The following is a 16,231-nucleotide window of genomic DNA, read 5'->3' as shown; positions in this document are numbered from 1 at the left end:
TAATTCAAGGAAGGCATATGGTGTCATCATCAGATGGTTTTATTTTAATGCGCTTCAGACACTAGTCTCTCGAATATGGGATTAACGTCAAATGTGAATGTGCAAAGATGTACTTGTTTTATTCTGTGCTGATTCTCACGAATTGGATGTGAACAGACGCAAAATCTCAGTCCTCGTTATGGACATCTGCCCATTAATTGACAGAATTATTAACCTTCCTTTCGTTAAATATAAAAACCATTCACCTCTTTCAATTGGATATTAGAGATTGCTCTAATTGAATAATTTTAAAATTGCCACAAGATTCAGTTGAATCTTGTGGCAATTCTAAAATTATTCAAATATCATATAAATTGCATTACAGACATATATATTCCGATCTTGTCGCCAACACTGACATAAGATGAAAAATTCGGAATTCTATGTAAATTTCTGTAGGTCGTTTTTATTAGCAATACTAAACGTAAAACTTCTTTAATGTGTGTAACGGGTTGTTAAATCTTTCCATTATCATTGGTGCAACATAAAATTTTTTCCATCTATGTAATTCTTCATTGAATATTTTTCTCGTCATTAATGTAATAATACAAATCCTGAAAGCTGTGTAATTGTTTACAGAAGTTCAGTGAAAGGTAAGAAACACACAAATCTAGGTCTTTTGACTTTATTGTAAGAAAACATTTACAACAGGCAGGAGAACACATACGATAAAGTAATATTTCTTCAGCAGCTGACATGTTGAAATAATGAAAGAACAAGCTATCATACAATCGTTCCATGTCAAAAATTTCTATTGATATACAACCCAGCGTACGGAGACGATATTAATTTGAAAACGACACTAAATTTTACAGAATTCTACCATTAATGACACCAACTATGCCTGACAAAACTTCAAAATGGATGGATGCACAAAGGCAACTGCGATTGAGATTCACAACTTTTTATTAACTACTCTCTAAACCCACATCTTATTTTATCCAAGATCTACTCACAATCGAGATTAAAGAAAAAATATGTTTTCATTCTTGACGAGGCCGCTGTATTAAAGATGCTTCTCAGCGGGATCTAAACTACAATTGAAAATCAATAAAACTGTTATTTATTTGATTTTAATTAATTATATGGAACTTTCATAGCAAATTTTTGAGGAGATTTTTTTTCGAATTAGCTTTACTAGACATTTTAAAAAATAATTACAGGCTGAGTAGATCTTGTAGTACATGTGTAGGTCTAGTTGTTCTAAACATTAAGATAATACGATTGTCAGTTTTGAAAAGCTTCCTACACTCATTATTTTTTAAAATATTTGTAATGGTTTAACATTCGTAGTTACGTTAAAACTTTAATGCAGAAAAAGTATTAAAGATTAAACTATGCTCAAAAGGAGAGAAATAACATAAAATGAAGAAATACATTTAGGTATGACATTAAATATCTTTAATTGTTTCCACTGCGCATACATGTTCGTTTCCGAACATTGCAATCATGTTCAGATATAGTTCATTAATATCACAAATTCTATTAAAAACGATTTTAAGTTATGACAATGACAAGAAACGTGTTATCACAGTTTAACAAACAAAAAAGTTCTTAAATGCAAAAGATGCATAATTGACAAACTGTTTTGGCATTGAGGCCAACTGGATAGGTTCAGTTGTTTCGAGAAACAAAATACAGTTTACCACCTTCAGGAAGAAACTTATTTTGCGCATGTGCGTTCAGTCGCTACGTAAAAGGTTTACTTCTTTTATCTCTCTCTTTTATGATGCCAAAACCTTTTTAGCAGGGTGCTTTTGAAATGTTTGGACAATTACATTACCTTATGCTACCGTCGCTATAAAATCCACTCATCTTAGAAAGTATCATTCTATGCATAATATTAGGCCACGCAGTTTTGCACTTAACCAGGTCTCAGAATATTGCCATTTGACGAAACGTAAAATGTTTAATTTATTTTTCTAATTTAATAAATATACAGTTGCCCAACAAATTGAGTGATTTCAAAGCAAAAACTTATTACTAAATAATTTTAGTACTTTTTGATTTTTATAACAATGCATCTAATTGCTAATCATTAAAATGTACCCAACGTTATGGAATCGTTTCATTTTCTTTTTGTTTCTTTTATTTCGATCATTAGAGGTAGTTACATTTTTTTATTCTAAAGCGAATGAACGAATGTGCGTAAATAAAATAATTTTGTTGACGATGGTAGATCGCATTTTGTTTCTCGAAATATATTACGCAATTTTTTAATTAATTCTTGACAAAAGCTGTGTCGCATCAGTAACCGAAAAATTTATTTTTTAAACCTGTTATGATTTAAAACGTAGTCTAAAAAACTTTCAAGTTTGTAAAAAAAATTTAGATAATGAAATTCAATTGATTTCAAATGTTTTAAATCAGTTGTTTAAGAAAATTTATTAAGTGTTAAAGTACATTAAGCACTTTAAGTGACTAATACTCACACACAGCACGAACTGTTAGCTTTAAAGAAATGAACCTTAAAGAATGAACCTTAGGATGGCCTGCAGTTTAAATAAACTAGCAACATCAATTTCAAGCAATTATCTTATGTTAATTTTAGTGATGCAAATATTATACGGAAAATGGCTAATAATCTAACAGAAATCATTTAGGAACATCTCAATTGCAGTTGCTATAAGTCTATACTTTGATTTTTGCTTTACAGCGTATAACCAGATTTACTTACATGTTGAAAGATTTTATATTCATGTTTAGACATACAAGTCGCTTGACTGCAACACAGACAAATACATCAATCAATTATTCAAGCTGATTCTCGCTGACATCAAATGTTTCATAAAATCAAGTTAATATGAATTTTTATTTACAATAATTTGTAATACAAAGGAATTTAATGGAAAAACAATCTAAATCTTTCCAGAATGCGTCTCATTTTACAATCTCAGAATTAAGTATTAACGTGTAATACAAAAATACTTTGTATAATTTTTAATTAATTACATTTGTTAAAGTTTATCCCAATGCATTGAGTATTGCTGTATTCTGCATTACATTTTAAATGTCATTTATCTTCATTTTATAATACAAATTTTTATGTCTCATTTTTAAAAAAATATATTTTATCTTAAATTATATTCTTTAACTTAAGATAAAATCAATAATCTTTCATTTTTATGAAGAAAGATTTCTCTTATTAAATTTTTTCTATTTGTATAGCTATACCAAATTACTTTTTTATCATTTAAATAAACGTTTTGAAGTTTCAAAATAATAATGTTTGAGTGAAATCTCCATTTTACTCAATATTTTAAAAACAATTTACAACCTTGTTTTCTTAAATTCACACAGGTAAAAATACTAGTTTAAGACAGTAGAAAATGCGTTTCTGTTTAATGGAAACAATGCTCTATAATCACATCATTACTCAGAATATCAAAATTATTTACCAAAACATGTTTGCGCTATTTACCTCGCAATATCCTTTCTATTAATAATTTTGATTTGTTGCCCATGGTAAGCAATTGTTATGAAGATTAATTACCTTCAGTTTTTTTTCCAAAACAGCTAAGGATTAGCTTTAAAATGTTTTTAACATTCATGTTAAACGTATAAGAAATATTTGTTTGCATTTTTTTTTTTTTTTTTTTGCATACAAAAGTGCAAGCTTGCTGATACAAAAAATGCGCAATTGAAACATTTTTGCATATAAAGGTGCTACTTTTTTATTATTTAAAACTATAATTTATCTACACAAATGATATTTAATATTGCCAAAACCTTAATTCTAAAAATTAAATCGATGTAGCGCAAAATAATACCAAATCACCTCTTCCGTTTTAATGATTAACTCTTCAAAATCTGATTGTTTTTAATATTTGAAAAGAACATAACATTTACTCCTAGCGCTTTAGTATATCCTAGCAGATAGTTAAAATTATAAACCTTATAAATTTGTAAAAATAAATGTGAACGCAGAATACCGCAAAAGTTTATATTTGTATCATCTCGGTACAATGTGATATACGAAAAATGATGTACAACTTGTTGACGAAAAATTTGTATACATATTGCTGGTAGTGTTATATAATATAAATTAAGGAAAGCAAATGTTAAGGATTATTAAAGGAATTCGAAGAACTGTTTTCAACATCATACTGCTTATCTCAGAGTTCATTTTCAGGTAAAAATTACAAATCAAAGAATAGCAGTTCAATTTTTAAAAAAAAAATGTTATCGAATTTAAAATTTAAACTTTGGCTTAATATTTATCATCTCGCAACACTGCAGAAAATTTAAGTAGTTTCTTTTCCGAAATGCAGCTGACATCCCCTTCAGTCACTTCATGGTCAAATCAAGCTTTCGAACTCTTCCAAATCGTTGCGTACGGCAAACGAAATAATTCTTCTCATTTTCTATTCTAATTTCAAAAGCCAATTTTTTGAACTAGTCTGAATTACTACTTTAGAACTTCCTTTGATTCCGAAGCTATGTACAGCAACAAATCATGATCTATTTAGTAATAGAAGACGAAAGGATACAAAGTCATCTTATAGATCAACACGTTTCCAGAAACAAAATATTTCTTCCAAAAACAGAAACATGATTCCAAAATTGAACAATTAACTAATACGATACACACGCATAAGATCTAAATACTTTGATTGAACGAATCGCTTTCAAACAGTGTCATTTTGTCGCCATTTGTATAGCGCAAAGTTTAGAACAACTATTACCACTCTTTTTGCTTTAAATTGGCATAAAATCGCACGCTTAAGTCATAAATTACATTTTCCTCCAATTTTTATCACAGAATTTCAAATTAGAAAGAAATTTTATAAATAACAAATGATTTTCAAAGTGTAGGAGTTGTCATTACCAATAATATCCTATGCAAAGACACTTTTATCTAAAAATGACCCTTTATATTTAAATTTTAAAAAGAAAATTACTTTTAAAAATCATACTTTCTATTTGTATATCAAGTAAAATTCTAAATGCCATACAAATATATTGAACTTCAAAGAAAAAATAGCTGCATGTGTTCTAGCGTCAAAACATGATGTCCAATTTGACTAGATAATCTTGTTTTATTCTAGATAATTCTACAAAATCCCAATCAGTCGATAAGCAGTCATAATTTTAAACATTCTAAAATTACCTAGATTAAAAAATGTAAACATAAAAAATTAAAGAAATGAAGGAAAGAAATACTGACCTTAAACATAAATCTCATAGCAAAGGAGGGGACCACAAAAGCGTATTTACAAACGGTAAACTAAATATTTCGCCCGAAAATGAAAATCCTTAAAACTATATGCATGCATACATTTGCATGTGTTTCTCCCAAACTCACATTAAAATAGACGAAAGTCTCATATAATATTGCCAGATATGTAGAGCGAAATTCGCCCAGTCAGAACAATCATGAACTGAAAAAAATCAATCACAGTTTGAAAGAGTTAGGTTATTCATTTTAACATGATGATATACCTCAGTTAAATACATCAGAGTTACATAAATTTGTTACATTTGTAAGATACATAACCTAAACCTGTCCAACAGACAGACAGAAATATTTATATTTGTACAATAACAAAAGAAACAAGATAAAATGCACAGATAAGTTAAAATTACCAATGTAAAAAAAATTGATGAAGGAATATCTCTGAGACTTCGGAACAGCAGTAATATAGTGTCGCGTTAACTGAATATTTAATGTCTTTTAAGTGACATTACTTCTGCGCTGAGATAATTCTTACACATTAAAATACAAAGTTACAAAACATTTACATGCACACACACGCAAAAATTTCTTCTGAATGGCAGAGGGGAAAAACAGGAAATTATTTTGGGCGCAGAAGCATTTCTTCTTAATTTCCTCACGAAAATGATAAACAAACATAATATAATTGGTCTGGAGTCCTTAATTATTAGATATATTAGATGATCGGAAAACAGGTTTTAATTAGCTTAACTTTTAATTAAAACCTGTTGCACGAAAATATTACTAAATATGCAGAAATAAATAAATGCTATTAAATTTTAATCTTTTAAATTTTCATTATATTATTACTTTCGATAACTACATTAAAAAAATTTTAGAAACCGCTGAAATATTCCAAGAAAACTTAAAAAGCATTCCTTTAGATAAATTACTTTTCCAATCTCGTAATATCGTTCGAATTTACTGTGACAGTTCATCAATCCATTTCATAAAAAATAAGAATAAACTATACAAAATATACAAGAAACTTAAAAACTCGAAAACAGGTTTTTTTTTTTTCGTTTCTATTTTCAAAGCTATTACTGAAAATAAATACTGTATAAAACTTAGAAGGAATTTACATCTATGTATTTCATCTGCTTTTAGAGTCACAAACATTTTTACAATACCAACTAAATTGAAAATTCTTTGGATTAGGATAGTACAAAATAATAATTATGTACAAAAATATAAACTTTTATTCAATTTTCTAAACGGAATAATACTCAAGGCTTACTGAATATTCAAGACATAAAATTAATAAGTAATATCCACTCTTCGTTTCAAAAAACGTGTTTCGTGGAGCACTTTTGATTATATACTAAATCATTACTCTAAACCCCACTTTAAATAATTCGAAAGTTAAATGAAATGTAAATAATTTTATTTAATGTCTCGAACAAGGAACACTATTTCATTTGTTGCTTCATTCATTGCTTTAAATTTATGTTCCTTATTTACAATACAAATCTGTATATGACTTTTGTCAAGAGAATCAGTGATTTAAATTTTATTAAATGAAGTAGACGCATCACTTACGTAAACTTAATTTGGGCATGAATGATAAGATGGAGCCAAGATGGTAGATAATAGAAAATGCGATACGTTTTCACAAATTTTGTAATAAAAAAACTGAAAATATTTTTCTGTTGAAAGAGAATATCTTTTCAAATTAACATAGTTTCAGATGTTAAGAAACCTATTAGTTGCTTTAGAACATTTAGTTAAGTTTATGCACATTTATTTTTCAAAGATGTAAAATATATTATACTTATAGCTGAACAGAAGACATAAAATTATAACAAGGTTAAACTTTGGATATTTTAGATAACTTGCAGTAGCATAGAAATATCTCTTTAATGCTGAATGTATTTATAAACCATTAAAATTCGGATTGAAACTAAACAAATTTATCCCAAAAATTGTTTAATCGGACTATAACATAATATTACTCTTTGAAAACTGAGGAAAGTTTAATAGCGCTAATGCACATTTGAAAGTGTTCTCTATCTTTAAACTCTTAAGTAAATAACGATTCATCGAGAAATACGTCCTGAATTTAATACAGACCGTATTCCGACCTGAATGTAAGCAGCATAATGCCAGATTAAACGAAGACTTGCACTTCATTCGGCTAGGTAAATAACACAGCACGATGTATACATGTGAAATTAATTATTAGATGGAGAATATTTTCGATTTGAAATATTTATCTTGAAGCTATAAGAAAGGAACACTGCGTTATTGATCAACAGCTCTTAAGACTTCCAGGAGTATTACTGTGCACCTTTGCATTTGTAAAATGATATTGAGTCTAAGAAATACAAATATTTTAACGACACGGAGTAAAGAGTCTGCTGCTTCCTCTTCATTCACTTTTTAGCTATATATTTTTTTTTAGTTCAAAGGGGCTTTGTCCCGGAAGGACTATTGTTTTCCTTTTGCTATTTTGCGTTGGTTCACTATAAATGTCCGTTTCACTTTTCAAACTGTTGCCACCAAATGTTAGAGTCCTGCATTATATTTGAAGCAAATTAAATAATGAAAAATCTGCATAAATATATGTATATTTCTCGCATTGTAATCAAACAACGGTACATAGAGCCAGCGAATTTTGAATGACGTAATCCTCCTCCGAATATGGGCATGTGGAAGCCCAAATTTGAAATTTGGAATTTGTTTTATTATCGATTTCATATTTTGTAAAACTTTAACGAATTTTTAACAAACTCAAGGATTTCAAAGCGAGCAATGGCAACGTTGTACAGAAAAAAAAAATTTGATCTCTAGCGCGCGAGCCTCTGTATCGGAAATTCTAAAGATATGGTCATTTTAAAACTATTTGCGATATTGCTGTTGAACTGAATTTTATAGTTTAAGTGCGAAGAACGTGATATTTAATAAATAAATGTAACACACAAAATGTTTAGAAAACGCCCCTTTGGACGTAATTTAAAGTCTGAAACCTTTCAGATTTCTTTTTGTATTTCAACTGCTGCGAAAGAGATGCATATGCTGTATAATGAATATATAAGAATTATTGTACAGCTGTCAAAACTGGGCATTTTTTCCCCGAAACCACGTTTTTTGCTAATATTTTGTTTAAAAAAATGATTTCATAGACTCGCGGTTTTGGAGTACTTCTAGTGGTATAAAAAATTAGTTTCTCATATTCCAATAATTAAGGGACATACAGAAAATCATCTTAATAAAAACATAATACATATGTTTATTTTTTCTTATATTCTATCAATTTAATAGATTTGTGAGTTAATTTAAGAAAAGAATTCTCATTTCATTAACCAAATTCAATTTTAATCATAAATAATTGATTTACTTCATTCCTCATGAAGATATGATAAGGAGTCAAAAAATAAACACTTTTCAGAATATGATCGTAAATGTCTATGAGGAAAAAAGACTTATTACTCATTTTGGCTCCATTTTAAGCAAAGATAATAAATTAATAAACTTGGGTTAAAAGAAACCCATTAGCAATTGCTTTCAATTAACTAGACTTAGAAAGCGAAGATTCACTTTCCATAACTACAGATAGGTATATTTATATAATATATACGTCACATATATAGATAGCATTCAATTTATCTCAGTATAAAAGCAGATATCAATTTATTGCAAGCGCTGAACGAGTGAGAGAAGTTTCTAAAGCAGACGGGAATGACTCAGAACGGTCACATTCGAGTCATTCTCGCAACCTTTCAGAGTTAGGGAAGTAGAGATGCTCCCTTTTGGTACACATCAACAAATGAACAACGTGAAACAATATCACAAGAAAAGAAATTGAATTTCTTGGGCCACTTTTAAAAATGTTCAAAATATGCTGGACATTTTTCAATTTGTAAAATGATATCGATAGACTTTTCCTGTGCGTATTCTGGCACTGAACGAATTCCGACTTTCTGACACGTATAATATCTATTAGAAAGAAAAAATGGCATCAAATCTGAATTTAATTTAATTTTTCTTAACATTTTACGTACGTTTCACTATTATGTGCATCTTTCATTGTAAATTATTATTTCACTTTACAGTTCTATTAAAATGTTTCAGCATACTTATTAAAAAGAAACACTCTGAAATATTTTCTAATTCAACGATCACAAATGAAAATATAAACTTAATGAATTTTCTGTCTTAAAACAGCTTTTGAAATTCTTATACTGGTGATTTCAGAAATATTTAGAGAAGGATATTCTGTAAAAAAATTAAAACTACCTTTTTATAGAATTTGTAAGTTTTATTAAAATATATTCTTAATTAAACGGTTAAAAATCAAACGTATTACTCAATACAGCACGTTTTACTTATTTATATAGTATCAATTACACAACTTTCAATGAACTACTTAACTATGAAAATCTCACAGTTTGCATGAATAATTTCTTTTCTAAAAAAATTGTTAATTTAATAAAATGGTTAATTATATTTTTATCTATAAGCCTCAATTTAGTTAGTAAAACATGTAGTTTTCCTTTCCAGAACACGAATATTACGTTTTTTTTAATGTCACCATAGACAAAAAATACGATCATATTTCACTATTTTAGTATCTGAAGAAATGATGTTATTTGTCAGACCCTATACAATGGCATTTACACAAAAGGTGACGTTTTAGAACATTCTTTGGCTTCCTAAACTTTGACATCTAATTCATAAAATACGAAGTGAGTACCATTATAAATCATTCGTAAAATAAATATTTACGTGGCGAAAAGAAAATTATCGTATATAAAAAAAATAAATTTGTTAAACATTGCATTTAGTTTGTATGACATAAAACATTAGCAGTAAGGGAATATTTCAAGCAATATTATTTCACGTTGTTTCCGATTAAACCTTCAAATCTCGTGTTTAATGAGAACAAGTGACAAAAAAGCACATACACTTTTCACATATTTGTACAAAAGAACGACGTACTGCATAGTTGACGGCAAATTGCTTGCCAGTGATGGATGTAACGTGACATCAGATACGAAGGATCAGAAAAGATATCAGTTACATAGAAAGAATATTAAATGACTCATAGTTTAGCGGCCAGCATACCAAATAGTCTTCCCAGCAGTGGCGATCCAACTTGAGTTGAAGGGTGTGGGAATCACAATGCTTAGACCATTTCCCAAGAACATATCTAATTGCTGACTTTGAAATACGAATGTCTCCTTATGGGCATACAGCCTGGAGCATTACCAGGGACAAAGTTCGGTGATTATATTCAAAAGTTATCACTTCCTTCAGAATTTTTTTAAAGTTTGAAAGTTCACCAAGAAGCTATTCATTACAAACTTCTTTCTTCCTTTTGTCGCGGCTGTTTTTATGCTGAGTATGAAACTTAAATATTTCACACACGAGGACACTACTTTTTGTCCTCCAAAAGATCTTTGGAATATATTGGTACGGAAGAAAGTTCATAAAATATTTAAAAAAAATGCCTGAAATGTTTTTTGAAAAAATGACCGATGTACTGATCGTTTAGTAATATGCTACAATCAATTTCAGTTTCTCGTGCGCTTGAAAACCGCCATCTTGGGCGGTGATAGAAAATCGAACTGTCCTCAAGAAAATAGCAGCAAACACTTAATATTATTTTTTCATTCGCGCATTTTGCGGTTTCACAAAAACATCAATGCTACAACCACAGGAGACAGAAGAAACTGTGCGCGGAAAAAAAAAAGGAAAAGAAAAGCATGTTGTCGCCCTTTCCTGGCATGAGAAAAAGACTTTCTGATCGGAACTGTTGACAACCAAGAAATGATGATACATACGCACATGAAACATTACTACACACGACGTATTTTGCCGCGAGTCCACATTATTATCATTTCTTATCCATCGGGCCAACGGTATTCCTTTTCAACTATAAGTAGATTTTCTTGACTTTATCTACAGGCTTATTGTCTGCTGAGCTGTTGGCTGTCTTGCTATTCTTGCTGTTCGTGTTGGGGACGTTGAGGACCAGATTAATGGGTTTGTTATTTCTCGAAAGGTAGGGATCCAGGTGAGGGTCCATCCGAACATTATGTTGAGGTTCCAGATACGGTCCTTCATCATAAGGAGATTCCATTTCCTCGTTCCTACACCTGCGACTGAAAATATAACCACTGATAAAGCCTACAACTAGGGAAGAGACGATACTGGAGGTGACTGCAATCGCTAAAGTTTCGGCAGTGTAAATGAGATGGTAATCCCTGGATGCGTCTGGGGTATCAGGGCTCACTGAAAGAAAAATAATAAAAAAAATTGTTATAAGTGTAGTTTAAATATAATAGACTGGGAAGAAAAGGATATACTAACTGCTTTCAGAAAATAAAATTTGCTTTCTAAGCATTTACCAGAATTTCACAGAATCTATTCCAAACGACCTTCTAATATATTGTACTCCAATAGCTCATGTTTATTAAGACCCTTGATTCAAGGACAACATAAAGCTAATTACTTTGAAAAAGTACATAAAATTTCTTTAGGTCAGCGACTAATAAACTTTAGTTTATTTGACATCATTGGCAAAGAATTTTTAAACATAATTTTAAAATATGAAAGTATAAGACATAAAATTTACTCAATGATACTTCCTTGAAGTTTACACTTTTAATTGATTAACAAGTTCTTCAAACTAGTTGTTCTAAGTTTAGAGTTTAACCAACTACATATAACCAATATTTGAATCAAACCAATGATTATAATTGCCTAATTCATATGTTTCTTATCAGGATGTTTAAAAATATAAGCAGTATTTTGACATATATGTATGAAAACACAACATCGAAAAAATCCAGAGGATATTTTGTTTTTACAATACAACAAATAGCTTTTTCTTAAACATTTATTTTTTTCTCGGTAATAAAGAATAAATAATTTATTTGATTTTTTGTGAATTTTAATACATTTTTCATAATTACCATCTTTATATTTTAAACAAAAAACCTGGATCAATAGAACAAAAAATACATCTGAAATTAATGGGGATCATAAAAATTATGAAACATATAAATGTAAAAAGGAATATGATTCACTTAATAGCTTTAATTTCTAAAATATTAAAAAGTATCTTTTACATAAATTTAAACAAAGATATTTATTTAAAAAATTAATATTCATATACTTTTTCTAATATAATTCTTTACCACAGAGAGTTTTTATAAAGTCCCTTTCTTTTTTCGCTTTAAAATTATTTATACATAAACGTATATGTTTGCCATTGCTCTAGTAAAAATTCTTATAATCATTATAATTTAAATTTGACTTTCAACGTAAAATACATGAATAATATTTAATGATAACATATAAAATTATTTTCCCCTTTTTAGGATCTCATAAATTAATTCCTTGGCTAAAGTTTCGTTAAAGAAAGAAAAAAAGGTCTCACTTATAAAAAAGAAATATAAAAAATTTTCATTTGCAGAAATAATATGAAAAAAATGTTTTTAATGAAATGGATTTTGTCATGTTCCTAAGATATGCCAAAATACAGGGTGTCTCTGATTAAAGAACCTTATTTCAAAGCTACCCACAAGCCAAACCAGTGATCGGAAAATTGTGAAATTTTGTGGCGGACTTAATGAAGGGATGAGAATGTCTTTCAGAGAAAATAAAAATTAGTCACAAATAGCGGTCACTAGAGGGCGTTTTGCTTTAAAACGTCTGTAACAAAAATGTAAATGTCTTTGTCGACATCATGCAACAACTTTTATAAAACCTAGAAATATTCGCGGGGACTTTGTTTACAATGCGCTTATTGTTCACGACGATAAGTTTACGATGGTTGCCGAGCAGTCGTGAGCAGTTTCAAGCCTAAAATCGGCCACAGCTATTTCTCCTGGTTTGTCTGGTAATTTCCTTACTAAGATACCCCTAGAGCTCTTGGCTGAGACACGCGTCAAATGTTCATCCCTCCATTTTTGTGTAAAACATTAGCTAATGTATGGTATAGTTATTTGTATAGAAACAATGAATCATGTTTGAAACCCGTATGCTTTACATGGCATTTTTAAATGTCTCCTCCTTTTCTCCCTTTACAGAAAAACTTCATTACGATCTTTTGTTAAGCTTCCAAATCGTTAACAGAAAATGCTAATTGGATGAAAGCAAAGGATTAACTTCATAGATAATTCTACAGACAAACAGACGATATTCTAATAAAAGCAAGTTTATACAACCCAGTAATAAATGCTCCCAGTTGTCATTTTGCAGGTTAGCTGAAATTTGTTAAAATTCAGTTTCGAAACTTTGTAGACGTAATGTGTGTACAACAAAGATAAAAGTGAATAGTAAAATAAATTTTTATTTCCACTTCTAATTCTTATACAATGCTCTATTGGCTAATAACAGACGAATTTAGAGAATGAGACTTTTCTGCACCATGTTTCGTGTAACTGATCCCATTTTAATTGCAATTCATTCACTTCGAAGTATTCCATGAATGCCCAAAACATTTGAGCTAGCTCTTCTATTTCGTGAATAGTTTGAGAAATTTCAGCTTTGATTGATTCTGACACTACATACCGTGAGTCTACCTAAGCTGATATTTATTCTGTTGCAAGTAAAATCTTATAAGAAGAAAACAGACTTACTGTTCGGCTTAATGTCTGGATCTTCCTGGGGAACTGGCCTTCCCCCGAGATGGTTGTCATGGCGACTAGCCGACTGATGAGGTGATCTCTGGGGGCTTGTTTCTTTATTCAGCGGACGACCTGTAGAAAACAGATTATTATTTATATAAGCAAAAACAGCAAATACATATTTCATATATATAACAACTTTCGCAACTGAAACACCATCTAGTATTCAAGGATATTTATTTCATGTTTAAGGATTTGTCATCCATTAATATTTCTTAAATCTTTGGCTGCGAAATCTAAACAAACGATCTTTTTTCTAAAAGCAAAATAAATATGCATAATTCTTTGATTGTTTTGTAAAACAGTAACCGGTACAAAAATGTACCTCATTTCTCTTTCTTCACTTTTGTTGTTGCAACTGAATGAACATAAAATAAGGATTGATAATTTTTACAAAAGCTTCAGCTTTAAATCCTAATTCTCATCTGTCGGTTCTTTTAAGATGAAAGCTTTAAAATTTAAGATGAAAAAAAAAAAAAAAAAAACAATAAGAAATGTATTCATGAGTAAGCGTTACCAGCATAACTGTCGCGTGGCTTGTCTATTTACTCATCTTTTCTTAGTCTAAGAAAAATCTACAAATTACTACAAAAAATATTAACTACTGCATATATCATCTTATTAGGAAAACCAAATACAAAGTAGCGAAACACAATATAATAAGCTTTTACTTAAAATCACCGCTTAATATTGCGAAGTTATTCCTCTCACTTAATATGTGAAACTGAGTCAAAATTTGCTGCTGTTTGCAAGAAGGGAAATTCAACAAGAGAATAGACATAAATGTCTGTTTAAGACTGTTGCAATCCATTAAAGGAAAATAGGAATTCTAATATGTTTTTCAAGTAAAACTGTACAATTTTGGAAACGATGTTGAGCTGCACTATTGCAGTCTCTTTTTCTAAAGTATTTTAATCGATTTCTTCTCTGTTAAAATATCTTTAAATTCAGATTTTAAGTATAGAAGAAACCACATCGACAAATAGTCTAGGAATTCTTATTTGCTTTCTAACAGAAGCCTCCCATACCACGGAAAAAGGGCCGATGAGTCATTCAGTTGCTTAAGAAGCATTAAAAAAAAGTTATTGTCCCCTCTTTCAATGGCAATTATTGTTTTAAGTTTATCACCCGAAGACCATTAATAAAAATAATTTTATGGCACATCGAGTAACGCACTTTACAAAAGCCCATTTTACTTCATTTTGCGAAGCGAATCCATTTTTGGTAATTAATGGTACATTTTAAAGAGCGCAGGACGCTCTCGGGACCTGGGCCGGAATAAATTGATTCGAAAGTCCTCCCCCCGAAATCCAGTTATAACCGGCTTTTTTCATCGCCTTTTCTCTTCGAAGATGCTAGGGGCCTTTTAAGAATAATGCGATCACAAATAATTTTGTTAATTTCTCCGTTTTGCTTAATTTTAAAATGGAAACAGTGATGAATGGTCGGACGGCTTGAATTCTTAATCTTCCTTTATGGAATTTCCTTTAACAAGTCCGCAGGATTAAAGAGATTATTTTAAAAGTTTAAGAGCAAGAAAAGTAGTTAAAAACCAATAATATAATCCTTTAAATGAATTACCCTTTAAAAATAAGTAGGAAAAAAAACAGCCTATGAAGGTTTCTGAGGATCGAATTGGAAAAGAAATTAAATTAATGAGATTTCCCAAACTGGTAAATGTAGAAAAATATGTTGGGGGTAATTCAGTAATGGGAAACATTTCCCAGTGTTTGTTGGCATTTTAACGTAGCTTTTCATTAGTTTGATTTAGGTTAAATGAAAATGGAACTGACGCTCAGAGGAAATTAAAATAAACGGTGGTTACTTTCACGAGTTTAAAATTATAACTCAAATTTTAGATGATGAAGTGTCTGCACGAGTAAAATGTTTTAAAAGGAAACATCTGAACGGACACAGTAAAATTAATGTATATGCTTGAGAGCTAAATATTAGACTTGAATATGTTTCTTAAATATAATTTTAGTTCACTTTATGATAATACCCAATCTGTGCATGTAAGAAAAATATGTCAATTTTATTTTCTTTCTTTTGAAATTCACATTATTTGCTGACACGCACTGACATTTGTATTACAGAACATATGTTACCAGAAATGTATGAAAGCCGGCATTCTATAGAATACCTAGACACTTTTTGGAATGCCTGGCGTTTTAAAACGAAGTTTAAAATGACAGAATTATTTTATACTTTCTTTCCCTGGGCATTGTATATAATACCTAGGCATTATGTAGAAGGACAAATGCTAGTTCGGCAAAGTATGAAAAATGTCGTGATAAGGCTGTTATTTAAAAGATGTGCATACCTCAAAAATACAAATATT

The 16,231-nt window shown here is 29.8% G+C and overlaps 1 protein-coding gene across 9 annotated transcripts in view; it reads right to left on the bottom strand.

Moving 5' to 3' along the window:
• Nucleotides 1–648: 648 nt before the first annotated feature.
• The window catches only part of LOC118188395 (semaphorin-1A-like), a 905,788-nt gene continuing 890,205 nt past the window's right edge, over nucleotides 649–16,231 (bottom strand). For all 9 annotated transcript variants that reach the window (XM_035358817.2, XM_085818328.1, XM_085818327.1 and 6 more), the window contains 2 exons: nucleotides 13,843–13,962; nucleotides 649–11,488 (listed from right to left, as the gene is read on the bottom strand). In XM_035358817.2, the coding sequence (XP_035214708.1) occupies nucleotides 11,130–11,488; nucleotides 13,843–13,962 (479 nt within the window). In that variant the 3' untranslated portion in view covers nucleotides 649–11,129. The remainder of the gene's footprint in view (nucleotides 11,489–13,842; nucleotides 13,963–16,231) is intronic.

Source organism: Stegodyphus dumicola, chromosome 6, assembly GCF_044657685.1.
Source record: "Stegodyphus dumicola isolate Sdum_Otavi_A_Nest chromosome 6, ASM4465768v1".
Lineage (NCBI taxonomy): Eukaryota > Metazoa > Arthropoda > Arachnida > Araneae > Eresidae > Stegodyphus > Stegodyphus dumicola.
Note: the sequence above shows the minus strand (reverse complement) of the source record. Positions and strands in the feature narration are given on the sequence as shown.